Source organism: Mobula birostris, chromosome X (assembly GCF_030028105.1).
Source record: "Mobula birostris isolate sMobBir1 chromosome X, sMobBir1.hap1, whole genome shotgun sequence".
Classification (NCBI taxonomy): domain Eukaryota; kingdom Metazoa; phylum Chordata; class Chondrichthyes; order Myliobatiformes; family Myliobatidae; genus Mobula; species Mobula birostris.
The window spans coordinates 823,649-851,480 of record NC_092402.1 but is presented as its reverse complement, the minus strand read 5'-3'; the positions used below and the strand labels follow the sequence as shown (position 1 = coordinate 851,480).

Below are 27,832 nucleotides of genomic sequence, written 5' to 3'. Positions count from 1 at the left end.
ACAAGTAAGGTGCTAAGGGATATAAGAAATGCTAGAGAACACTTAAAAACAAAATTAGGAGGGCTAAAAGAAGGCATGAAGTTGCTCTAGCAGACAAGGTGAAGGAGAATGTAAGGAATTCTACAGATATGTTAAGAGCAAAAGGATTGCTAGGGATACTCTGAAAGATCGGAGAGGTAATCCATATACAGAGTCAAAACAGATGGGGGAGATTTTTTTTTTTTTTTGCATTTGGATTTACTCGGAAGATGGATGCAAAGTCTGTAGAAGTGAGGAAAAGTGGCATCAACTTCATGGACCCTGTAGAGATTACATTGGAGGAGTGTTTGCTATCCTGAGGCAAATCAGGGTGGATAAATCCTTATGGACTGACAAGGTGTTCTCTCGGACCCAATGGGAGGCAAGCAGAGATATTTAAATAGTCCTAGAGACAGGAGAGGTACCAGAAGATCGAAGGATAGCCAATATTGTGTTCCGCTGTACAAAAAGGGATCTAAACATAATCCAGAAAATTATTGGCCGGTGAGTCTGATATCAGTTGTGAGAAAGTTATTGGAAGGTATTCTAAGGGACAAGATATATAAGTACTTGGATAGACATAAGACCATAAAATATAGGAGCAGAAGTAGATCATTTGGCCCATCGAGTCTGCTCCGCCATTCAATCATGGGCTGATCCAATTCTTTCAGTCATCCCCACTCCCTGCTTTCAACCCATTCCCTTTGATGCCCTGGTCAATCATGAACTTATCTATCCCTGCCTTAAATACACCCAATGACTTGGCCTTCACAGCCGCTCGTGGCAACAAATTCTACAGTTTTACTGCCCTCAGACTAAAGTAATTTCATGGAGTGTTTAAGAATGGTCAGCAAGGCTTCGTGTGGGTTACGTTATATTAACCAAACTATAGAGTTTTTCAAGGAAGTTACCAGGAAAGTAGATGAAGGCAAGGCAGTAGATGTTGTCTATGTGGGCATTAGGCAAGGCATTTGACAATATCCTGTATTGGAGATTGGTCAAGAAAGTTTTGACGGTCAGCATTCAAGATGAGGTAGTAAATTAGATTGGACGTTGGCTTTGTGGGAGAGACCAGAGATTGGTAGCAGATGATTTCTTCTCTGACTGGAGGCCTGTGATTAGAGGTGTGCCTCAGGAATCTATTTTGGGACTCCTACACTTTGTGATTTTTATAAATAACCTGGATGAGGAAGTGGTGGGATGGGTTAGTACATTTGCTGATGACACAAAGGTTGGGGGAGTTGTGGATAGTGTGGAGGGCTGTCAGAGGTTACAGTGGGACATTGATAGGTTGCAAACCTGGGCTGAAAAGTGGCAGATGGAGTTCAACTCAGATAAGTGTGAGGTGGTTCATTTTGGTAGGTCAAATATGATGGCAGAATATAGTATTAATGGTAAGACTCTTGGGACTATGGAGGATCAGAGGGATCTTGGGGACTGAGTCCATAGGAAACTCAAAGCTGCTACATAGGTTGACTCTGCGGTTAAGAAGGCATATGGTGCATTGGCCTTCATCAACCGTGGGATTACATTTAAGAGCCGAGAGGTAATGTTGCTGCCATATAGGACCCTGGTGAGACTCCACTTGGAGTACTGTGCTCATTTCTGGTCCCCACACTACAGGAAGGACATGGAAACCATTGAAAGCGTGCAGAGGAGATTTACAAGGATGTTGCCTGAATTGGGGAACATCCATTATAAGAACATAAGAAATAGGAGCAGGAGTAGGCCATGCAGCCTATCGAGCCTGCCCCACCATTCAATATGATCATAGCTGATCTTCTGTAAACTCAGCTCCATCTACCTGCCTTTACTCAATAACCCTTAATTCCCCTAATATGTAAAATTTTATCTAACTGTATCTTAAATATCAAGTCAAGTCAAGTCACTTTTTATTGTCATTTCAACCATAACTGCTGGTACAGAACATAGTAAAAATGAGACAACGTTTTCCAGGTCCATGGTGGTACATGAAACAATACAAAAACTACACTAGACTACAGACCTATCCAGGACTGCATAAAGTGCACAAAACAGTGCAGGCTCTACAATAAATAATAATAAATAATAAACAAGACAGTAGTCACAGTAGAGGGCAGTAGGTTGGTGTCAGTCCAGGCTCTGGGTATTGAGGAGTCTGATGGCTTGGGGGAAGAAACTGTTACGTAGTCTGGTCGTGAGAGCCAAAATGCTTCAGTGCCTTTTTCCAGATGGCAGGAGGGAGAAGAGTTTGTATGAGGGGTGCGTGGGGTCCTTCATAATGCTGTTTACTTTGCGGATGCAGCGTGTGGTGTAAATGTCTGTGATGGCAGGGTGATCTTCTCAGCTGACCTCACTATCCGCTGCAGGGTCTTGCGATCCGAGATGGTGCAAATTCCGAATCCGAGATGTGAGGGTCAGGTAAGATTCTCCACCAGGTGGACACCAAGAAATCTGGTGCTCTTAATGATCTCTACGGAGGAGTCGTCGATGTTCAGCAGAGAGTGGTCGCTCCGTGTCCTCCTGAAGTCAACAACCATCTTTTTTGTTTTTCTTACATTCAGAGACAGGTTGTTGGCTTTGCACCAGTCCATTAGCCGCTGCACCTCCTCTCTGTATGCTAACTCACCGTTCTCGCTGATGAGACCCACCACAGTCGTGTTGTCGGCGAACCTGATGATGTGGTTCGAGCTGTGTGTTGCAGCACAGTCGTGGGTCAGCAGAGTGAACAGCAGTGGACTGAGCACACAGCCCTCGGGGCCCCCCCGTGCTCAGTGTGATGGTATTGGAGATGCTGCTTCCGATCCGGACTGACTGAGATCTCCCAGTCAGGAAGTCTAGGATCCAGTTGCAGAGGGAGGTGTTCAGGCCCAGTAGGCTCAGCTTTCCAATCAGTTTCTGAGGAATACACATCAAAGTTGCTGGTGAACGCAGCAGGCCAGGCAACATCTCTAGGAAGAGGTACAGTCGACGTTTCCGGCCGAGACCCTTCGTCAGGACTAACTGAAATAGGAGCTAGTAAGAGATATGAAAGTGGGAGGGGGAGGGGGAGATCCAAAATGATAGGAGAAGACAAGAGGGGGAGGGATGGAGCCAAGAGCTGGACAGTTGATAGGCAAAAGGGATATGAGAGGATCATGGGACAGGAGGCCCAGGGAGAAAGAAAAGGGGGAGGGGTGAAAAACCCAGAGGATGGGCAAGGGGTATAGTGAGAGGGACAGAGGGGGAAAAAGAGCGAGAGAGAAAGAATGTGTGTATAGAAATAAATGTGTTGAATGCTGAACTGAAGTCTATGAACAGCATTCGAAAGTACGTGTCTTTTTTGTCCAGGTGGGATACGGCCAGGTGGAGGGTGTTGGCAATGGCATCGTCTGTTGAACGGTTCGGACACTACGCGAACTGCCGGGGGTCCAGTGAGGGGGGTAGCAGGGTCTTGATGTGTCTCATGACGAGCCTCTCGAAACACTTAATGATGATGGATGTGAGTGCAACGGGACTGTAATCATTGAGGCAGGACACTGAAGACTTCTTCGGCACAGGGACGATGGCGGCGGCCTTGAAGCACGGAGAAGCGATAGCGCTGCTCGGAGATGTTGAAAATGTCAGTGAGAATCTCAGCTAGCTGATCTGCACATCCTCTGAGCACTCAGACAGGAATATTGTCTGGTCCAGCAGCCTTCCGTGGGTTGGCCCTGCGCAGGGTTCTCCTCACATCGTCCACGGTAAGACATAGCACCTGGTCATTGGGAGGAGGAGTGGTCTTCCTCGCCGCCATGTCATTTCCCGCCTGAAACCGAGCGTAGAAGTTGTTCAACGCATCTGGGAGGGAGGCATCATCAGCACAGGCAGGTGGTGTTGTCTTGTAGTTGGTGATGTTCTGAATGCCCTTCCACAGGCGCCGCGTGTCTCCGCTGTCCTGAGAGTGGCTGTGGATTTGCTGGGCATGTGCACGCTTTGCCTCTCTGATGTCCCGGGACAGTTTGGCCTTCGCTGTTGTTAGGGCTGCCTTGTCGCCTGCTCACGGGTCCTCAGCAGCGCACACACCTCCGCGGTCATCCATGGCTTCTCGTTAGAGCGTGTGGTGATGGTCTTGGCCACAGTGACGTCATCGATGCACTTGATGATGTAGCCAGTCACTGATGCCGTGTACTCCTCTAAGTGGCTGGAGTCGCCATCGGTTGCAGCCTCCCTGAACATGTGTCAGTCAGTGTGCTCAAAGCAGTCTTGAAGAGCAGAGAAGGCTCCTGCTGGCCAGATTTTCACCTGCTTCTGAACTGGTCTGGAGCACCTGACGAGCGGTCTGTATGCTAGGATTAGCATAACGGAGATGTGGACTGAGTTACCGAGGTGGGGCGGGGCCCCGCCCGGTACGTGACCGGAATGTTTGTGTAAGCAAGGTCCAATGCGTTCTCCCCCCTCGTTGCGAAGTCCACGTTCTGATGGAATCTGGGGAGCACTGACTTAAGGTTAGCGTGATTAAAATCTCCAGTGACAATAAACAGTCCACCAGTGTGTGCCTTCTGCAGTTCGCTAATAACCCCATGCAGTTCACAGAGCGCCTCCTTAGCATTAGCGCTGGGGGGATGTAGACATTGACTATAATGACAGTGGTGAATTCCCGTGGTGAATAAAATGGTCTGCATCTAACAGTCACAAACTCCACTAGCGATGAGCAATATCTGGAAACCAACTCAGAGTTCTTGCACCATTCCGTATTGATGTAAACACACAAGCCACCACCGCGAGTCTTACCGGAGAGAGCTGCATCTGTATCTGCTCGAAACAACACAAGCCCGTCCAGCTGAATGGCGGCATCCGGAACTGCTGAGCCATGTCTCTAAAAACGTATGCACAGCAAACTCTGTGCTCCCGCCGAGTATTTCGTTGAAGTCGCATATAGTCCAATTTATTTTCCAGGGCGCAGACACTGGAGAGCAGAATGGACGGGAGAGTCGACCGGCTAATATATTTAGTCAAGAAGCCTCAACCGCTTCCCGGGGCAGAGAATTCCACAGATTCACCACTCTCTAGGAAAAACAGTTTAACCATATAACTATATCATAATTACAGCACGGAAACAGGCCATCTCGGCCCTTCTATTCCGTACCGAACTCTTACTCTCACCTAGTCCCACCGACTTGCACTCAGCCCACAAGCCTCCATTCCTTTCGTGTCCATATAGCAATCCAATTTAACTTTAAATGACAACATCGAACCTGCCTCAACCACTTCTGCTGGAAGCTCGTTCCACACAGCTACCACTCTCTGAGTAAAGAAGTTCCCCCTCATGTTTCCCCTTCTCTTTTGCCCTTTAACTCTCAACTCACGTCCTCTTGTTTGAATATCCCCCACTCTCAATGGAAAAAGCCTATCCGCGTCAACTCTATCAATCCCCCTCATAATTTTAAACACCTCTATCAAGTCCCCCCTCAACCTTCTACGCTCCAAAGAATAAAGACCCAACATGTTCAATCTTTCTCTGTAACTTAGGAGATGAAATCAGGTAACATTCTAGTAAATCTTTTCTGTACTCTGTCTATTTTGTTGACATCGCTCCTATAATTCGGTGACCAGAACTGTACACAATACTCCAAATTTGGCCTTAACAATGCCTTGGACAATTTCAACATCACATCCCAAATCCCATACTCAATGCTCTGATTTATAAAGGCCAGCATATCAAAAGCTTTCTTCACCACCCTATCCACATGGGATTCCACCTTCAGGGAACTATGCACCATTATTCCTTGATCCCTCTGTTCTACTGAATTCTTCAATGCCCTACCATTTACCATGTATGTCCTATTTTGATTAGTCCTACCAAAATGTGGCACCTCACATTTATCAGCATTAAGCTCTATCTGCCATCTTTCAGCCCACTCTTCTAACTGGTCTAAATCTCTCTGCAAGCTTTGAAAACCGACATTATTATCCACAACTCCACCGATCTTAGTGTCATCTGCATACTTACTAATCCAATTTACCACCCCATCATCCAGATCATTAATGTATATGACAAATAACATTGGACCCAGTCCAGATCCCTGAGGTACACCGCTGGTCACCGGCCTCCAATCTGACACACAGTTATCCACCACTACTCTCTGGCGTCTCCCATCCAGCCACTGCTAAATCCATTTTACTAATTCAATATTAATACCTAACGATTGAACCTTCCTAACTAACCTTCCATGTGGAACCTTGTCAAAGGCCTTAGTGAAGTCCATATAGACAACATCCACTGCTTTACCATTGTCAACTTTCCGAGCAACCTCTTCAAAAAATTCAGTAAGATTTGTCAAAACATGACCTTCCACGCACAAATCCATGTTGACTGTTCCTATTCAGACCCTGTCTATCCAGATAATTACATATACTATCTCTAAGAATACTTTCCATCAATTTACCCACCTCTGACGTCAAACACACAAGCCGATAATTGCTAGGTTTACTCTTAGAACCCTTTTTAAACAATAGAACAACATGAACAATACGCCAATCCTCCGGCACCATCCCCGTTTCTAATGACATTTGAAATATTTCTGTCAGAGCCCCTGCTATTTCCACACTAACTTTCCTCAAGATCCTCGGGAATATCCTGTCAGGACCCAGAGACTTATCCATTTTTATATTCCTTAAAAACGCCAGTACTTCATCTTCTTTAATCATCATAGTTTCCATAACTACCCTGCTTGTTTCCCTTATCTTACACCCCAATTAAATATCCTTCTCCTTAGTGAATACCGAAGAAAAGACATTCTTCAAAATCTCCCCCATCTCTTTTGGCTCCGAACATAGCCGTCCACTCTGATTTTCTAAGGGACCAATTTTATCCCTCACTATCCTTTTGCTATTAATATAACTGTAGAAACCCTTTGGATTTATTTTCACCTTACTTGCCAAAGCAACTTCATATCTTCTTTTAGCTTTTCTAATTTCTTTCTTAAGATTCTTCTTACATTCTTTATATTCCTCGAGCACCTCATTTACTCCAAGCTGCCTATATTTATTGTAGATCTCTCTCTTTTTCCGAACCAAGTTTCCAATATCCCTTGAAAAACACGGCTCTCTCAAACTTTTAACCTTTCCTTTCAACCTAACAGGAACATAATGTTTCTGTACCCTCAAAATTTCACCTTTAAATGACCTCCATTTCTCTATTACATCCTTCCCATAGAAGAAATTGTCCCAATCCACTCCTTCTAAATCCTTTTGCATCTTCACAAAGTTTCTCCTCATCTCCATGCTAAGTCTTCTCCCCTGAATCTTGAGGCAATGTCCCCTAGTTCTAGTCTCACCTACCAATGGAAACAACTTTCCTACTTCTATCCTATCCATCCCTTTCAAAATTTAGTATGTTTCTATAAGATCTCCTCTGATTCTTCTGAATTCCAGAGAGTATAGTCCCAGGCGACTCAATCTCTCCTCATAGGTTAACCCGTTCATCCCTGGAATCAACCTCGTGAACTTCCTCTGCACAGCCTCCAAAGCCAGTATATCCTTCTTCAAGTATGGAGACCAGAATTGCACACAGTACTCCAGGTGCAGACGCTCCAGTACTCTGTATAGTTGCAGCATGACCTCCCTGCTCTTGAATTCAATCCCTCTAGCAATAAAGGTCAACATTCCATTTGCCTTCTTAATAACCTGTTATTATAATTATAGGTTGAATGAACTCTGTCTTTCCTCCTTGGAGCGATAGAGGATGAGAGGTGACCTGATAGAGGCATTGACCGTATGGATAGTCAGAGGCTTTTTCTCAGTGCTGAAATGGCTAACACAAGAGGGCACAGTTTTAAGGTACTTGGAAGTAGGTACAAAGGAGATGTCAGGGGTAATTTCTTTTCCACAGAGAGTGGTGAGTGCGTGGAATGGGCTATCAACAGCAGTGGTGGAGGCAGAAACGATAGGGTCTTTTAAGAGACTCCTGGATAAGTACAAGGAGCTTAGAAACATAGAGGGCTATGGGTCAGCCGAGGTAGTTCTAAGGTAAGGACATGTTCGGCACAGATTCGTGGGCCGAAGGGCCTGTAATGTGCCGTAGGTCTTCTATGTTTCTGTGTTTCTAATGGTATGTCACAGGGATTAGTGCTGGTCCATTCCTGTTTCTTCATCTTTATCAATAATCTGGATGATCATGTGGTTAACTGGCCAAGCATATTTGTGGATGACCTCAAGATTTGTGATGTATTAGACAGTGAGGAAGGCTATAATGGCTTGCAGAGGGACCTGCATCATTTGGAAAAATGGCAGATGAAATTTAATGCAGACAAATGTGAGGTTTTGCACTTCGATTAGCCTAGCTAGGGTAGGTCTTAGACAGTGAACGGTAGGACACTGAGGTGTGTAGTAGAATAAAGGGATCTGGGATACCGGTCCATAATTAATTGAAAGTAGCATCACCTATTAGGGTTGTAAAGAAAGCATTGACCTTCATAAATTAATGTATTGATACAGGAGATGCAATGTTATGTTGAAGTAGTATAAGATGTTGGTGAGGCCTAATTTGGAGTATTGTGTGCAGTTTGGGTCACTTACCTACAGAAAAGATGTAGATAAGTTTGAAAGAGTACAGAGAAAATATATGATGATGTTGTCAGGTCTGGTGGACACAAGTTATAATGAAAGATTGAATAGGTTAGGACTGTATTCTTCGGAATGTAGAAGATTGAGAGGAGTTTTGATAGACGTATACAAAATTGTGAGAGGTATAGATTGGGTAAATGCAAGCTGACTTTTTTTCCCACTGAGGTTGGGTGGGACTACAACAAGAGGTCATAGGTTAAGGGAGAAAGGTGAAAAGTTTAAGGGGAACATAAGAGGAAACGTCTTCATTCAGAGGGTTATGAGAGTGTGGAATGAGCTCCCAGCATGTGGTGCATGTGGGCTTGATTTCAACATTTAAGAGAGGTTTGGATGGGTGCATGGATGGTAGGGTTTTGGAGGGCTGTGATACCAGTGCATATCAATGTGAGTAAGAAGTTTAAATTATTTCAGCATGGAATAGATGGGCCAAAGGGCCAGATTCTGTGCTATGATCTTAAGGAGGATCACAACAACACTGGGTCTTAATGTAGATGAAACTATAGCAAATAGTCATTGAAAAAATTGTCTTAGAATGAAAATATTAAGTAAATTTGGCCTGCACTTTAGAAGAACAATAGGCTATATGATCAAAGGATGCAAGTTTTAAAATGGCTTCACTGGGTAGATGCTAGGAGCATGCTTGCTTTGGAGGAATAATTTGGAACCACAGTCTCCACATAAGTGGTTATTTTATGCTGGACTGAGGTCAGAAGAAACATGCAGAGTCATTGTAAATGTCGAAATCTAAAGTAGGTGCATATCTGGAATATTGGAGAAACCAAGGTATTGAGCTTGGGAAAGTGGACAAGTTTAGCTTGTCAATGATTTGTCTGAATGATACTGCAGGAAGGAGGGGTCATCTGCTCCATTGCTGCTTCTGTTTCTTAACTTCTCAGGGTTGTTAGGGTTTTAGAAACTTAACATGAGTATTAGAAATCCTCCCTGTTGCTCAATGCCATTCCCCCCTCCTCTCTTTTCCAAAGTGACGTGTAGTCCAATTGATTATCTTTTGAGATCTGAGATGACAGGAGTGCGTATGGTGTGCACGCATTTTTGAGCTGACAAAGCCTTGGACTTTGACTGCCCCAAACTACCGCTGCCAGACGACCTTACAAAGTGATGACCTCGGCAGCTTCTGAATTGTGTGAATCATCACTTCAGTATGTGACTGCAGGATTTGTATAATTAATACTCCAATTTATTCTGACATCTAATTCTAATTTCAGAATCCACAAGATATTATCGTAGAACAGAAAGAAGTCATTATGAATGAAGCCGGTGGAATTATTGGAAGCACCTATAAAATACCAGAGATTGTGAAGTATTTACAAATTCTTGCCACAGAGATTACTGTCAGAGATCTTGGGCCTTTGTTTATTAAACCTTAAAAAGAATTAAAGAAGATCTTAATGAAACTGAGATTGCTGTGGTGGGGGGGGGGGGGATTTCATGGAAATCCGAGATAATACTCCATCTGCACAAATCATACAGTCATTGGGTAGCATCAAATTCTGAGTGGATTTGGGAAGACATTTCATATTATTAAAAAATCTAGAACTGGGGGCATGTTTTCAGAGTAAGGTATTGTCTGTTTAAATGGAAATGAGGGGGAATTTCTTCTCATTCAAACTTCTTAACCTCAGAACTCTGGGAACGGAATCAGTGTATATATTCTTGCAGATTTGGATGAATTTTAGTTCTATAGCAATGTCTAGCACGGATTGCCAGGATCAGATCTGTTACAATCTTATTAAATGGTAGACAAGGCTCCATAGCTGCACAGCAGACTCTTATTTCTTATATTTGGCCCTTGATGTTGTGCCGACCTATATATTCCTAAAAAAAAAGTACTAAACCCATACTACCCCATAACCCTCTATTTTTCTTTCATCCATGTGCCCGTCCAAGAGGCTCTTCAATATCCCTCATGTGTTAGCCACCGCCACCATCCCTGGCAAGTCATTCCAGCCACCCACAATCCTCTGTGTAAAAAACTTACCCCTGATGTCTCCCCTAAGCTTCCCTCCCTTAACTTTGTACATATGCCCTTTTGTGTTTGCTATTCGTGCTCTGGAAACAAGGTACTGGCTATACACCCTATCTATGCCTCTCATAATCTTGTAGACCTCTATCAAGTCCCTTCTCATCCTTCTATGCTCCAAAGAGAAAAGTCCCAGCTCTGCTAACCTTGCCTCATAAGATTTGTAACATCCTGGTAAATTTCCTCTGCACCCTCTCCATATGTTCCACGTCCATCCTATAATGAGGTGACCAGAATTGAACACAATACTCTAAGTGTGGTCTCACCAGAGATTTGTAGAGTTGCAACATGACCTCTCTACTCTTGAACTCAATCCCCCTATTAATGAAGCCTAGCATCCCATGGGCTTTCTTATCCTATCAACCTGTGCAGCAACCTTGAGGGATGTATGGATTTGAATCCCAATGTCCCTCTGTTCATCCACACTCTTAAGACAGTCAGCATGTCAGTGGGTGCCGTCCCGAATCCAGGGTTGGCGGCTATGCACCGCAATCTTCTTCGATCTTGCGACAGCACCGAGTACAGCCTCTCCTCCAGTTTGTTCTCGCTGGCCGCCTTGGCACCGCCCGCCGCCGCCCCCGCCGATCTCGAGTCTGAGGCCGTGTCGGCCTCCAGCCATGGCCACTTCTTCGAGCTCGGCCCTTCCTTGGGCGGAGGCCTTGGGCAGGTCCAGGCACATGGTGCAACGTCCAAGTTCATCATGTCTCTTCTAACTAGGTGCATAGCTCACTCTTAATTAACCGACCATTAACCCTGTACTCAGCCTTCTGGTTTATCCTTCCAAAATGAATCACCTCACACTTATCCGGATTTAAGTCCATCGGCCACTTTTCTGCCCAACTCTGCATACTGTCTATATCCTCTTGTAGCCTTTGGCAACCTACAGCTCCATCCACAACTCCTCCAATCTTCGTGTCATCCGCAAACTTACCCATCCTTCCGCCTCTTCATCCAGGTCATTTATAAAAATCACAAAGAGTACGGGTCCCAGGGCAGATCCTTGTGGCACTCCACTAGTCACTGACCTTCGGGCAGAATACTTTCCTTCCACTACTACCCTCTGCGTTCTTCCTGTAAGCCAATTTTTTTATCCAAACAGCCAACGTTCCACTGATCCCATGCCTCATGACTTTCTGGATGAGTCTCTCCTGGGGGACCTTGTCAAATGCCTTGCTAAAATCCATGTAGACCACATCTTCCGCCCTACCCTCATCAATTTATTTTGTTATCTCTTTAAAAAACTCAATTAGGCTTGTGAGGCACGACCTTCCCTTCACAAAGCCAAGTTGACTATCCTTGAGTAGACTGTACTTCTCCAAATGCTCGTAGATCCTATCCTTAAGAATCCTTTCCAGTAATTTGCAGGCCACGACGTAAGACTCACAGGTCTATAGTTCCCACATAACACAATATATATTACACATAGCACAAGTTCCCCAAGGTAGTATAAAGACCACTGTGCTTATCTTCTTTTTCCCAATCCACTCCTACACTTTGAATTGGATGATCCCAATAATGAATTTATTTTACAAAGGCTTTTTGAATTTTGGCCATTTCCTGTGTATTTCAGGCAGAAGTGGTTTGTTATTTGGAGTCAAAATATCCTCTCCCAATTTTCCCAAGCTGCATTTCACCTTGTCAGCTTTAGTTAATGTGTCCAATAATCTCAGTGTGTTCCAGACTTGTTTTCTAATCTAATTTATTTGTGTCTTTTAGAATATCTCACAGTAAGTCAGTACAGTAGTGAACAGAAGCATTTTATTGGTTTTCAAGGAGAAAATATTTTTATTAGAAGTTGGTTTGTTAACAAAAAATATTCAAAAACTTGGCAAAAATTTCATATAATTCAGTAGTTTAATATCAAATATATTTTGCAGTATTGGAATATGGAAGATTATTGCAAGATACGAAAATGCCCCTGATGCAAATTTCACAACTCAATTTGAAGTGAAAGAATATGGTGAGGCAAATTAAATATTGTACTTAAACATAGTAAATGAAATTAAAGGTAAAAGTATGGTTTCCTATGATATAAAGATTATAGCTGACATGAAACCTAGAGGAAAGTGTTTTTATGTGATTTGTTGTTTCTGCCTTGATACGTCTTCTGTCAATTGCATGTAAAAGCAAGTATTTTGGATGATGGTATATAATTCAGTTCTTAACGTTCTTGTAGGTCCTTTCCTCTCTACTCTACAAATGCCCCATCTTATGATATCCACGAACAAGATTCAAGCATGCAGCACATCTATTAGACGGAAGTGATAACTGTATTCACATTGCAGAAAGCTGAACGAGAGCACCAACAGTTCGTTTATAATGCCTGTTCCTGAAACACGCTTTAAAACGATCTGCTGTAACAATACCCAGACCAGTTCACGGATCCCTACCTAAGAAGGTCACATTTAATTACTTCCAATTAATCTGCTCTCCTTGGAGTGTGGTGTAATTTCAACCTATAATTTCAACCCACCATAGTTTTCTTCAGCTCTCTACTCCTCTGGGGTATCTTCATTCCTCCAACATCTGCTTCTTTAATGTCTATGAATGCTATTGTTCCAACAATTGCAGGTCAATCCTTCACCTGCCAAGACCCCAATTTCTGCAGTTGTTTCTTTAAACATTTCTACATTTTTGGGACACCCTTTGTATCTCCAGCTTGACCAACCCATTGTCACATACATCAATATATTCTAATGCAAAATAGCACAGGTGCTGGACATCTGAAATAAAAGCCAAGTTTTGGAAATACTCAGCAGGTCAAACAGCAATTATGGAGAGATAAAAATGTTTCAAATTGATTATCTTTCTCCAAAATTGGAATAGTGTCTAATTTATTGAGTATCTCTTAAATAAGTTTGTTTTTAATCCTGTTTTTAGCATACAAGATTGCATTATTGAGATCCAAATGGAGCCATTTTGCTAAATTAAAGGCAACATTTAAATGGAATCTGAATTAATCATGGGTTGTAATTTTTGCAATAGTAATTAATCCATTTGTTATAAAGAATTTTGAGGATGACATGATAAGAAGTGATACAGATTTTCATTGTCCAAGTCCTTTGAAGCTCCTTGCATTGTTCATGGGGTTAAACATGACTGTTTTTCTTGTATCTTCATCAGTGTTGCCAAGCTTTGAAGTTACCTTGGCTTCAAAACAGCCATTTTTCTATGTTGATGACACGGAATTGAACGTTACAGTCACTGCAAGGTTGGTATTGCCTTCTATCAGAAAATGGGTTTTTTGAATAAATTGGGAGAGAGTTGTTGGCATCACCTGTGCATAATTTGGGTGTAGTGTTACTCTCATTTCTGCATTGATTTAAATGACATGGAAATTGTAGTGGAGTTGTGTGTTGGCCAGTGTTGACTTGGAAACTGAATAAACCACTGTTTTATTTCAAGGGCATACTTGTTTGAAGTAGTGAGTGAGAAAGTGTCATCATGCAGGGCGGGAGCCATTTGAAAACTGTAAGTCTCATCAGGAGTGAGTTTTATCTGAGCCAGTAAAAAGAAGGGAAGTATCAGCAGAGCAGCCATCGAATAGGATGATTTGGCAGATGACTGTGTGGCTGAGGAATTAGTGCTGGGGCAGGGTTTCATATTTCTGGGTGATTAGGATCTCTTCAGGGGAAGCTTTGACTTGTACAAAAAGGACAGTTTATACCTGAGGCTTTGGGAACAAATATCTTTGCAGGCAGGTTTTCTGGAGCTGTTGGAGAAGGTTTAAATTAATTTGGCATGAGAGTGGGAAACTGAATGATAGGGCTGAGGATAGGGCAATTGCTACACAAATAGATTCAGTGTGTACTGAGGCTGGAGATAGGGTAAAACTGGTACGAGTTGAAGTGTAACATGGAGGTAAAATTGAAAAGGTGATGAATCAAGGACCAAATGTCTTTGAATGCACGCAGTATATGGAATAAGGTCAATAATCTTGTAGCGCAATTAGAGATTTCCAGTGTGCATCACTGCGTCATGGCTGAATGAAGTTCACAGTTCGAAGCTTAACATTCAAGGATGCACCTTGTATTGAAAGGACAGTCTCTGTTGGTAAAAAAAAATCAAATCCTTAGAGAGAGGACATAGGATCTGAAGATATAGAATCCTTGAGGGTAGAGTTAAGAATCTGCAAGGGTAAAAAGACCCTGATGGGAGTTATATACAGGCCTTCAAATCATAGCCAAGATATAGGATACAAATTACAATCAAAGATAGAAAAAGCATGTAAACAGGGCAATGTTACCATAGTGATGGGGGATTTCAATATGCAGGTAAGTCAGGTTGATGAGTGTAGATTGTGAAAATCAAGTTGAATCAAGAGAGGGAATTTGTAGAATGCCCACGATATGATATTTTAGTGCAGCCTATGGTTAAGCGCAGATGTGGTAAGGCAATTCTAGTTTGAATGTTGTGTAATGAACCAGAATTGATTTGAGAACTTAAGGTAAAGGAAGCATTAAGAGATAGTGATCATAAAATGATAGAATTCACCCTGCAGTTGGAGAGGAAGAAGATAAAGTCAGGTGTATCAGTATTATAAGACCATAAGACATAGGAGTTGAATTAGGTCATTCAGCCCATCGTCCGCTCTGCAATTTCATCATGGCTGAAGCCAGACCCTATTCAACCCATACACCTGCCCTCTCACCATATCCCTTGATGCCCCAACCAATCAAGAGTCTATCAACTTCCACTTCGAATATACCCAGAGACCTGGCCGCCACTGCAGTCTGCGGCAGAGCATTCCACAGATTTACCACATTTTGTCTAAAAAATTATTGCTTACTTCTGTTCTAAAAGGTCTCCCCTCAATCTTGATGTTGTGCCTTCTAATTTGGGATACCTCCACCAGAGGAAACATCCTCTCCATATCCATCTATCTAATCCTTTCAACATTCAGTAAGTTTCGATGAGATCCCCACACATTCTTCTAACTTCCAATGAGTACAAACCCAAAGCTACCAAACACTCCCTGTATGTTAACCCCATTCACTCCCGCATTCATCCTCGTGAACCTCCTCTGGACTCTCTCCAATGACAATACATCCTTTCTGAGATAAAGGGCCCAAATCTGCTGAAAACACTCCAAGTACAGCCTGACTAGTGTCTCATAAAGCTTCAGCATTATCTCCTTGTTTTTTTTAATTTTCTTTTCCCCTTGAAATAAATGCCAACATTGCATTTGCCTTCTTTACTACAGACTCAACCTGTAAATTAACCTTTTGGAAGTCTTGCATGAGGACTCCCACATACATTTGCACCGGGGATATTTCAATTTTTTCCCTATTTAAATAATAGTCTGCATTATTGTTCCTTTAACCAAAATGCATTATCATATATTTCCCAACTCTGTATTCCATCTGCCACTTTTATGTCAATTCTTCCAATTCGTCTACCTGCTGCATTTACATTGCTTCCTCAGCATTACCTACCCCTCCACCCATCTTCATATCATCCGCAAACTTTGTCACAAGTCCATTATCTAAATCATTGACAAACAATGTGAAAAGTAGTGGTCCCAATACTTACCCCTGAGGAAAACCATTAGTCTCTGGCAGCCAACCAGAAAAGGCCCCCTTTATTCAAACTCACTGTCTTCTGCCTGTCACCCATTTCTCTATCCATATCAGTATATTTCCTGTAACACCATAAGATTTTATTTTGTTAAACAGTCTCATGTAAGGCACCTTATCAAATGTCTTCTGGAAATCTAAGTAAATGACATCCACTGCCTTTTCTTTGTCCACCCTACTCATTAATTCCTCAAAGAATTCTAACAGATTTGTCAGGCAAAATTTCCCTTTACAGAAGCCATGCTGACTTTGACTTATTTTATCATTAGCTTCCATAGTAAGGGACTCCAACACTTCCCCAAACACTCAGGTTAGGCTTACTGCCCTATAATTTCCTCCCTTTTGTCTTCCTCCATGACCTTGCCAGAATCAAGTGATTCTTGAATGATCAGGGCTAATGCATCTGTCATCTCTTCAGCAACCTCTTTCAGGATTCTGGGATAGAGTCCATCTGGTCCAGGTGATTTATCCACCTCAACACCTTTCAGTTTGCCTTGCACTTTTTCCTGTGTAATAGCAATGATATTCGCTCCTGCTCTCTGACAGCCACTGACCTTTGGCATATAGCTAGTGTCTTCCACAGTAAAGACTGAAGCAAAGTACTTATGAAATTCATCTACCATCTCTTTGTCCCCCATTACCACCTCACCATCATCATTCCCAATGGTCCAACGTCAACTCTCACCTCCTTTTTCCTCTTTATATAACTGAAAAATACTTTTAGTATCCTGCTTTATATTATCGGCTAGTTTGCCCTCATATGTTATCTTTTCCCTTCTTGCAGGTTTTTTAGTTGCCTTTTGTTGAATTTTAAAAAATTCCCAGTCAGACAACCTCCCATTCACTTTTGCTACCTAATATGCTCTTTCCTTGGCTTTGTGCAGTCCTTAACTTCCCTTGTCAGCCATGGTTGCCTAGCCCTGCCATTTGAGAATTTCATCTGTGGGACATATCTATCCCTGCATCTTGTGAACTATTCCCAAAAACTTCAGCCACCTCTGTTCTGCCATCCTACCTGCTAGTGTCCCCCTCCAAACCAACTGGGCATCTCTTCCCACGACTCTGTAATTCCCTCTATTCTATTGTGATACTGATACACCTGACTTATGCTTTCCCTCTCAAATTGCATTATAAATTCAATCATATTATGATCAATGCCTCCAAAGGGTTCCTTTACAATAAGGTGATTAATAAAATCTGAGTTATTACACAACACCCAATCTAAGATTACACAACACCCAAGCACAAGCTGTCATAAGGGTGGGGCGCTGGTGGCGGACCCAAATGCAAGACACAGACACTGAAGTACTAGGAACAGGACAGGACTAGAGACTAGAGTTAGGGACGTGACTGGATGCAGACTATGAGCTGGGACAAGAACACAGATTTGGCCTAGGACATTGGCTAGGCAAGTGGGACCAGGAAAAGGAACTGGGAACTAGGAGCCTGGGCTTGGACTCCAAGGCAGAGACTGGACAAGGACCCAGAACCTGGGTCTTGACTCGGGCTTGGACCCCAAAACTAGGCGAGGACATGACGTGGCTACAGGACTGGACATGGCTTGGGTTCCTCGAGGTTTGGATTCTTCGTGGCTTGGGTTACTCGAGGCTTGGGTTCTTCGTGGATGGGTTCCTAGTGGCTTGGGTTCCTCCAGGCTTGTGTTCCTCGAAGCGAGGACATGACGAGACTTGGGTTCTTTGAGGCGAGGACATGACGAGGTTTGGGTTCTTCGAGGCAAGGACATGACGAGGCTTGGGTTCTACGAGGCGAGGACATGACGAGGCTTGGGTTCTACGAGGCGAAGACATGACGAGGCTTGGGTTCTTCGAGGCGAAGACATAACGAGGCTTGGGTTCTTCGAGGCGAGAACATGATGAGGCTTGGGTTCTTCGAGGCGAGGACATGACGAGGCTTGGGTTCAGACTCCGAGCCAGAGACTGGACAAGGATCAAGAACCTGGGTCTTGACACGGGCTCGGACTCCGGAACTAGGAGAAGACATGAACTAGGAGAAGACTAGGAGAAGACGTAGTCTTGGGAGACAGGAACCTCGGAGCCTTGGACGAGGACTGGATGCTCGCAGCCTTGGGCGAGGACTGTACGCTCGGAGCCTTGGTCCAGAGCATGGGAACACGGAGCCTTGGACTTGAGAGACAGGAACATGAAACACAGAGCCGGGACCCCTCCTTGGGAAGAGAACGTAGGGCCGGGACTCATACACAGAATGCTGAACACGACGAGACGGGTCCCAACACTAGATAGCAGAAAACGGCCGGACCTACCGAGCAAAGGCGTGGACACAGAGACAATTCCAACTCAACGATAGACAGTTCCTTATCCTGACACAGCAAGGCTTCTGTCTCGCTCCGGTGGTTGAACTCGACAAGGTTACAGGCAAGGCTCCAGGCACAGGTTGCAGGCAAGGCTTCAGAAGGAAGGGGAATAGAAGGGAACGGTCCAGCTTCAGGGTAATGGCAAAGACGGCCTGGTTTACCCAACGGAGGCAAGGACAGGAAGGGACAGATCCAACCGCAGGGTAACGGCAAAGACGGCCTGACTTACCCCACAGAGGCGAGGATGGGATACTGACGAGACGAACCAGCACCCACACTCGAATCCAGAGCCAGTTATGTTCGCAGCCCCAAGACGAGCATCAGGTGCCTAAGATTAAGCCCAACTGAAACAAGGGACAGCCGGAAGACCTGGAGTCCGGAGTCCACGGGTCGGACCAAGAACCGGAATGCAGACTTCATGGACTGGACCATGATATTACGCAGCCCACCCCCCCCCCCCCACGGGAGACTAAGGATGACCCGGGCAGGTGTGGGCGGTGTTTAATTAGGAGGGAACCCAGGAAAACGAGAGTTAGACGACAGTGTCTGTGTTGCTGGACCCATGTATGGTAGGTTCGTTCTGTCGCAAGGGTGGGGCGCTGGTGGCGGACCCAAATGCAAGACATAGACACTGAAGTACTAGGAACAGGACAGGACTAGAGACTAGAGTTAGGGACGTGACTCGATGCAGACTAGGGGTTGGGACAAGAACACAGACTTGGCCTAGGACATTGGCTAGGCAAGCGGGACCAGGACAAGGAACTGGGAACTAGGAGCCTGGGCTTGGACTCCGAGCCAGAGACTGGACAATGACCCAGAACCTGGGTCTTGACTTGGGGTCGGACACCAGAACCAGGTGAGAACATGACGTGGCTACAGACTGGGCATGGCTTGGGTTCCTCGAGGCTTGGGTTCTTTGTGGCTTGGGTTCCTCGAGGCGAGGACATGACAAGGCTTGGGTTCTTCGAGGCGAGGACATAACGAGTCTTGGATTCAGACTCCCATCCAGAGACTGAACAAGGACTTGGAACCTGGGTCTTGACTCGGGCTCGGACTCCGGAACTAGGCGAAGACATGACGTGGTAAACACAAAATAATCTGCAGATGCTGGGGTCAAAGCAACACTCACAGCATGCTGGAGGAACTCAGCAGGTCGGGCAGCATCCGTGGAAAAGATCGGTCGACGTCGAGTTCCTTCAGCGTGTTGTGAGTGTTGACATGACGTGGTCTTGGGAGACAGGAACCTCGGAGCCTTGGACGAGGACTGGATGCTCGCAGCCTTCGACGAGGACTGTACGCTCGGCGCCTTGGTCTAGAGCATGGAAACATGGAGCCTTGGACTTGAGAGACAGCAACATGGAACACAGAGCCGGGACCCCTCCTTGGGAACAGCACGTAGGGTCGGGACTCATACACAGAATGCTGAACACGACGAGACGGTTCTCAACACCAGGTAGCGGCAAACGTCCGGACCTACCAAGCGAAGGCGTGGACACAGAGACAGTTCCAACTCAACGATAGACAATCCCTTATCTGGATACAGCAAGGCTCCGGTGGTTGAATTTGGCAAGGTTGCAGACGCAGGTTGCAGGTAAGGCTCCAGACACAGGTTGCAGGCAAAGCTTCAGAAGGAAGGGGAATAGAAGGGAACAGTCCAGCCTCAGGGTAACGGCAAAGACGGCCTGGCTTACCCAATGGAGGCAAGGACAGGAAGGGACAGATCCAACCGCAGGGTAACGGCAAAGACGGCCTGACTTACCCCACAGAGGCGAGGATGGGTTACTGAGGAGACGAACCAGCACCCACACTCGAAACCAGGGCCACTTATATTCGCAGCCCCAAGACGAGCATCAGGTGCCAATGATTAAGTCCAGTTGAAACAAGAGACAGCCGGAAGACCCGAAGTTCAGAGTCCACGGACTGGACCGTGAACCAGAACGCGGACTTCACGGACCGGACCATGACACAAGCTGCTTTAAAAAGCCGTATCGTAGGCACTCAACAAATTCCCTCTTGCAATCTGACACCAATCAGATTTTCCCAATCCTCTTGTATGTTGAAGTCACCCATTACAATTGTGACATTACCCTTATTACCTGCCGTCTTGCTCCCTTTGCAATCTCAACCTTATACCTTGGCTATTATTTGGGGGCCTATCTATAATTCCTATAATGGTGTTTTCACTCTTGCTGTTTCTCAACTCGACGCACAAAGATTCACCATTCTCTGACCCTATACCACTTCTTTCTAAAGATGCAATTCTATCTCATACCAATAGAGTCATACATCCGATATGCCTTCCTGCCTGTCCTTTCGATACAAAGTATATCTTTTGATATTAAAATCCAAACTACGACCTTCTTTCAGGCACAGCTCACTGATGCCCACAACGTCATACCGACCAGACTCTAAATGTGCCGTGAGTTCGTCCACCTTATTCCGAATGCTACGTGAATTTAAATACAGCACCTTCCTGCATTCTTCACCCTTATTATGGTGGAGCAAAGGAAATCACAGGGGCATGAAAGAGAAACTGACCGAAGCTGACTGGAAGAGGACACTAACAGGGATAATGACAGAAATGCAGCATCTGGAGTTTTTGGGGGATTTTCGGAATGAGCAGCATAGATACATCCCAAACATGAAGAAGTATTTAAAAGAGAGCATGAGGCAACTGTGGCTGACAAGGGAAGTTAAAAGCAGTATAAAAGTCAAAAAGGGGGCATATAATATAGCAAAAATTAGTGGGATCTTAGAGGATTATGAAGCTTTTAAAAACCGTTCAAAAATACCATATGGAAAGAAAAGATGAAAAATAAAGGTAAGCTAGCTAATAATATAAAAGAGGGTATAAAAAGTGTTTTCAAATATACGTGAGTGGATATTAATCCAGTGAAAACTGACGCAAGTGAGGCAGGACAAGGGAGTGGCGGACAAATTTCGTTCATTATTTTGCAACAGTAGAAGGAATAAGTGTGTCAATCCGAAGGAAGGTCAGGTGAGATGATTTTCCTGAATGATCCCCAGCTCAGAAGAAATATTTCAGCTTTTAGATTTGATGCAGTTGTTCCCTTGAGACAAAGAAGATTGAGTGGAGATGTGATAGGTGGTTCAAAGTCAACACCAGTTTGGATTACTCAGGAGAGGAAAACTGTTCCCATCAAGGGATGATTCAAAGACTGGGGGATAGATTTAAAACCCTGGACAAATGATGCAAGGGGGATATGAGAGAATCGTAGAGAAATATTCTGACAGGCAACAGTGTTTTCAAAAGAAAGTTGAATAAGCTGTTCAGCAAATTAAGTTTTGAAAGAATGGGACATGAGAATGAGAAAAATTTCTGCGCTGTCACAACTCCAAACATCAACCATTTGCTTTGGAGGCATTTAATTCTCGGTCTCATTCATTACAGATACAGTTACGGAAAAGATGTTGAAGGTCGAGCCTTTATTTTGTTTGGAGTATTGAAAGATGGTCGAAGAACAAGCATTGCTTATTCACTTCAAGCAGTGTCTGTAAGTAGGATCTGTATAGTTTTGCAGAACTTTCAAAATCTGCAAGTTCTAATCTTATCATATGCTCATTATATTCAAAGTTCGTACCAGCTCACCCAAGGTCACAGAGAAATTGCTTAACATTAATAATCTTAGAAAACTAACAGCTATCTTTGCAAGGAGTCATTTTAATACTGAATATTGGATATTTTCCTACTAGTTAATTATCTTGTGTGATAAAAAAATTAGATGCTTTTTTTAATATTGTGTTGTTCCAATGCTTTGTTGTACGTTTTGGTGGTGACAGTTGTAGGGATGTTTTCAAAAAGTTTGGCTGTGTCATCAATGAGTGTGGAATTGCCGACCTTAAGGCACAGGACAGCAAGGGGAAGGAGGAGGAGGAGACTCTGCAAGAAAACAAGCTGTCAATGAAAATTCAGAACAGCTTTCTTCTGAATGGATTTTTCATCAAAGTGATACTTTCTTTGTTTTTGTGTCACCAAGCAGGTTACAAATTGGTTATTGATCATTGTTAGTTTACAGTATTACAATGCAGAATGAGTTCATTCATCCGAATCAATCTGTACCACTCTTATAAAGGACAATTCATTAAATATCATTTGTCTTCTACTTTACCCTACATGCAGGCAATCGTTTGGAGACACAAGAAGGTGTCAAAGTGTATATTTTCTACAATTAGTTACTTACTAGTAACCCTCTGAAAACTGCAAACTCCATTCTTCCCCATGTCGAGTGGTAGATCCAAAGCCATTCATTTTGTCATATTACCTTAAATAACTTTCTTCTGATTGTTGATGATTTAGATCAATCTTAACACCTTGTAATTCAGAACAACTCCATCTATTCTCTTTGCCTTGAAAATTAAAAAAAAAACACAGATGCTCGATAGAGAGGAAAATTGGATTAGCCATGATGAAATGACAGAGCAGATCCGATGGGCCAAAATGACCCGATTATTATCCTGTATCTTATCGTCTTATGGTCTTATCTCTTAAATAAGATGGAAACACTCATCAGGTCAGGGTGAAACTGTAGAAAGAGAAACAGTTAATATTTCAAATTGTAGATGTTTTGTTGGAACAGACACAGTGAGAAACCAAGTTGATTGTAGGTTAAAAAGTGGCTGAGGGAAGGATAATGAGGAAAAAGGACTGGCCACTGGTAGAGTGGAGCCACTTTTGTCCAGATGATATCACTGCCATGTATCACCTTGAAAGTAAGGTACAGATCTTCAGGCTTACATTGATCTTCACTCTAAAAGAGTAGAAGCCACAGGGAGATAGAAGGGGGATATACTATTGCAATATCAGGAAACTGGAACCTCAGCATCACCTTTATGTACTGAATATAGCAGTTCTGCAAAGAAGCAACTTGGTCTGTATTTGGTTTCACAAGCATTCATAAAACCAAATCCTGTACACCAAATGAAATGCCACCAGACCGGAAGAAGTGCAATGTTGCAAATATGAAATGCAGCAGGTTTAAATCAATTGGTGTGGTTCGGGCAATTGCATTTTTCTATATACGTCTTTGACATTCACAACTACTCAGTGAAACTTGGGCCAGTAAGCGAAAGGTTTTGAAAAGGTGAGAATATTGATAGTTTTGCATTTAAGAAACAGTTTTAGACATAATATACTTCTCGGGTACCATTAAGAAGGCTACTTGTGCGAGCAGCTCCATGGAAATCAAATATTCCCATTCCCATTCAGCATAGCTATGGAAAAGGATAAAAACAGACAAACTGGGAAAGTGCTTAATTGGGGAAGGGCTAACTATGACGGGATGAGGCAGGAACTAGCGAGAGTAAATTGGAAACAGATGTTCAAGGGTGAAAGCACAGAAGTAATGTGGAGGAGTTTAGGGACCACTTGTGCTGGGTTCAGGGCACGAATAGCAAACACCAGAGGGCATATGTACAAGGTTAAGGGAGGGAGGTTTAGGGGAGACATCAGGGGTAAGTTTTTTTACACAGGGAGTTGAGGGTGCCTGGAATGACTTGCCGGGGATGGTGGTGGAGACTAAAACATTCACGGTATTTAAGAGCCTGTTGGACAGGCAAACGTATGAAAGAAAAATAGAGGGTTTCGGGGTAGTGTGTTTTTTTTAAGGAATATATGGGTCAGCACAACATCGAGGGCCGAAGGGCCTGTACTGTGCTGTAGTATTCTGATGCCCAGTGTCTAGTGTCTAAACTGCTAAGGCTAAAAACCACGGTTACATCTATGGACTATACAGCAAGAAATATAATTTTAAGGTGATTCTAACATCTACCTCTAGTCAAGTCAAGTCAAGTTTATTGTCACTTCGACCATAAGCTGCTGGTACAGTACACAGTAAAAACGAAACAACGTTCCTCCAGGACCCCGGTGCTACATGAAACAACACTAAACTACACTAGACTATGTGAGACAGCACAAGGCTACACTAGACTACGTAAGACAACATAAAAATTGCACTAGACTTCAGACCTGCACAGGACTACATAAGGTGCACAAAACAGTGCAGGGCAGTACAATAATTAATAAACAAGACAATAGGAACAGGAGAGGACAAATTACAATATAATAATAAATGATGTAGATGTCAGTCTAGACTCTGGGTATTGAGGAGTCTGATGGCTTGGGGAAGAAACTGTTGCACAGCCTGGTCGTGAGAGCCTGAATGTTTTGGTACCTTTTGCCAGATGGTAAGAGGGAGAAAAGATTGTATGAGGGGTGTGTGGGATCCTTCACAATACTGTTAGCTTTGCGGGTGCAGCGTGTGGTGTAAATGTCTGTAATGGTGGAAAGAGAGACCCTGATGATCTTCTCAGCTGACCTCACTATCCGCAGCAGGGTCTTGCGATCTGAGTTGGTGCAATTTCCGAACCAGGCAGTGATGCAGCTGCTCAGGATGCTCTCAATACAACCTCTGTAGAATGTGGTGACGATAAGGGGTGAGAGATGGACTTTTCTCAGCCTTCGCAGAAAGTAGACACGCTGCTGGGCTTTCTTGGTTATAGAGCAGGTGTTGAGGGACCAGGTGAGATTCTCCACCAGGTGAAGGAGTTCAGGCCCAGCAGTTTCAGCTCTCCAATCAGGTGCTGAGGAATGATTGTGTTGAATGCTGAATTGAAGTCTATGAACAGCATTCGAACATACGTGTCTTTTTTGTCCAGGTGGGTGAGGGCCAGGTGGAGGGTGGTGGCGATGGCATCGTCTGTTGAGCAGATGGGGAGATACGCGAACTGCAGAGGGGTCCAGTGAGGGGGGGCAGCAGGGTCTTTATGTGTCTCATGACGAGCCTCTCAAAACGTTTCGTGATGATGGTTCTGAGAGCAACGGGACGGTAATCGTTGAGGCAGGACGCTGAAGACTCCTTCGGCACGGGGACGATGGTGGCCGCCTTGAAGCACGTTGGAACGACTGCGCTGCTCAGGGAGATGTTGAAGGTGTCAGTGAGAACATCTGCCATCTGGTCTGAACATCCTCTGAGCACTCTGCCAGGAATATTGTCTGGTCAGGCAGCCTTCTGTGGATTGACCTTGCATAGAGTTTTCCTCATATCAGCCACGGTAAGACACAGCACCTGGTCATTGGGAGGAGGAGTGGTCTTCCTCGCCGCCACGTCATTTCCCACCTTGAAACGAGCGTAGAAGTTGTTCAACGCATCTGGGAGGGAGGCATCAGCAGCACAGGTAAGTGGTGTTGTCTTGTAGTTGGTGATGTTCTGAATGCCCTTCGCATACGCCATGTGTCGCCGCTGTCCTGAGAGTGGCTGTGGATTTGCTGGGCATGTGCACGCTTTGCCTCTCTGATGTCCCGGGACAGTTTGGCCTTCGCTGTTGTTAGGGCTGCCTTGTCGCCTGCTCTGAAGGCGGAGTCACGGGTCCTCAGCAGCGCACGCACCTCCGCGGTCATCCATGGCTTCTGGTTAGAGCGTGTGGTGATGGTCTTGGCCACAGTGACGTCATCGATGCACTTGATGATGTAGCCAGTCACTGATGCCGTGTACTCCTCTAAGTTGCTGGAGTCGCCATCGGTTGCAGCCTCCCTGAACATGTGCTAGTCAGTGTGCTCAAAGCAGTCTTGAAGAGCAGAGATGGCTCCTGCTGGCCAGGTTCAGAAGTGAACCTGCTTCTGAACTGGTCTGGAGCGCCTAACGAGCGGTCTGTAGGTTGGGATTAGCATAACAGAGATGTGGTCTGAGTAACCGAGGTGGGGGCGGGGATCCGCCCGGTACGCGTCGAGGATGTTTGTATAAACAGGGTCCAACGCTTTCTCCCCTCTCGTTGCAAAGTCCACGTTCTGATGGGATTTGGGGAGCACTGACTTAAGGTTCGCGTGGTTAAAATCTCCGGCGACAATAAACAGTCCATCAGGGTGTGCATTCTGCAGTTCGCTAATAGCCCTATACAGCTCACAGAGCGCCTCCTTAGCTTTAGCGCGGGGGGAATGTAGACACCGACTATAATGACAGTGGTGAATTCCCGTGGCAAATAAAATGGTCTGCATCTAACAGTCACAAACTCCACTAGCGATGAGCAGTAACTAGAGACCAGCAGAGTTCTTGCACCATTCCGTGTTGATGTAAACGCGCAAGCCCGCACCGCAAGTCTTACCGCAGAGAGTTGCATCTCTGTCAGCCCGAAACAAAGTGAGCCCGTCTAGCTGAATGGCGGCGCCCGGAACTCTGTCGTTAAGCCACGTTTCCGTGAAAACAAAAGCGCCGCAGAGTCTGTACTCCCGCCGAGTAGTCCGCTGGAGTCGGATGTAGTTCAATTTATTGTCCAGGGAGAGGACATTGGAGAGCAGAATGGACGGGAGAGCCGGCCGGCTAGGGTTTGTTTTTAGCCTAGCACGGACCCCTGCCTGCTTGCCGCGCTTCCGCTTCCTCGCACACCGCTTACGACGACCCCACCTCCGGCCACCGGCATCAGGCGTCACCGAGGACTGTAGGCATCGCCCCGAAGAAGGCCGAGGTCGCGTAGCTTCTACAGCAGACTCTACTCAAAGTCAATAAAACTCGAACGGACTCTGGTTGTTTATGCAGTTCCCCTTAAAGACAGTGCAAGAGACGATGCCATGCTGGTTTAAAAGTTCATTTAAGGAAACATGGCTTTCGACTCCCAATACCAACTATCCTGCTGACAAATTTACAGTCTCTGGAAAATAAAATTGAAGATCTCAGAGCAAAAGTGCTGTACTAGAGGGACATTAAAAGCTGTTGCATATTTCCTTTTATGGAGACTTGGAAAACCCTTGGCATTTAGGGATTCATCTTTGATTCTCAACAAGTATACTACAGCTGGCACTAACTTCAGTAAAACTGTGTGGATGAGTGTGCACCTATGAGAACTTACTGTACATACCCAAATCAAAAGCCGTGAATGAACCAGGTGGTTCAGAGTCTGCTGGGGCTAGAACTGTGCATTTAGGTCTGGCAATCCAGACCTGTACAAGAAAGCCCAGTATGACATGCGGTGAGCTATCTTAAGAGCTAAGAAACAATTCCGAGTGAGGTTGGAGGCAATATCGTTTCCACGTCAAATCTGGCAAGTTTGTAGGTATACTTCCTACAAAGCGAAAGCCAACATCAGTAACGACAGTGATGCTATATCCCAGATGTGCTTAACTCTGTTTATGCTCACTTTGAAAGGGAGAATAAAACTACAGCTACAAGGATCTCTGCAGCATCCGGCGACCCTGTGAACTCTGTCTCGGAGGCCAAAGTCAGGCTGTCTTTCAAGGGGGCAAACCCTCACTCGGCGATAGGCCCTGACGGAGTACCTGGCAAGGCCCTA

The 27,832-nt window shown here is 44.6% G+C and overlaps 1 protein-coding gene across 2 annotated transcripts in view; it reads left to right on the top strand.

Annotated features, from left to right (window-relative positions):
• Positions 1-27,832, top strand: part of LOC140191934 (venom factor-like) — a 264,302-nt gene that overhangs the window by 22,049 nt on the left and 214,421 nt on the right. For both annotated transcript variants that reach the window (XM_072249822.1, XM_072249823.1), the window contains exons 5-8: positions 9,810-9,904; positions 12,502-12,584; positions 13,748-13,835; positions 21,945-22,047. In XM_072249822.1, the coding sequence (XP_072105923.1) occupies positions 9,810-9,904; positions 12,502-12,584; positions 13,748-13,835; positions 21,945-22,047 (369 nt within the window). The remainder of the gene's footprint in view (positions 1-9,809; positions 9,905-12,501; positions 12,585-13,747; positions 13,836-21,944; positions 22,048-27,832) is intronic.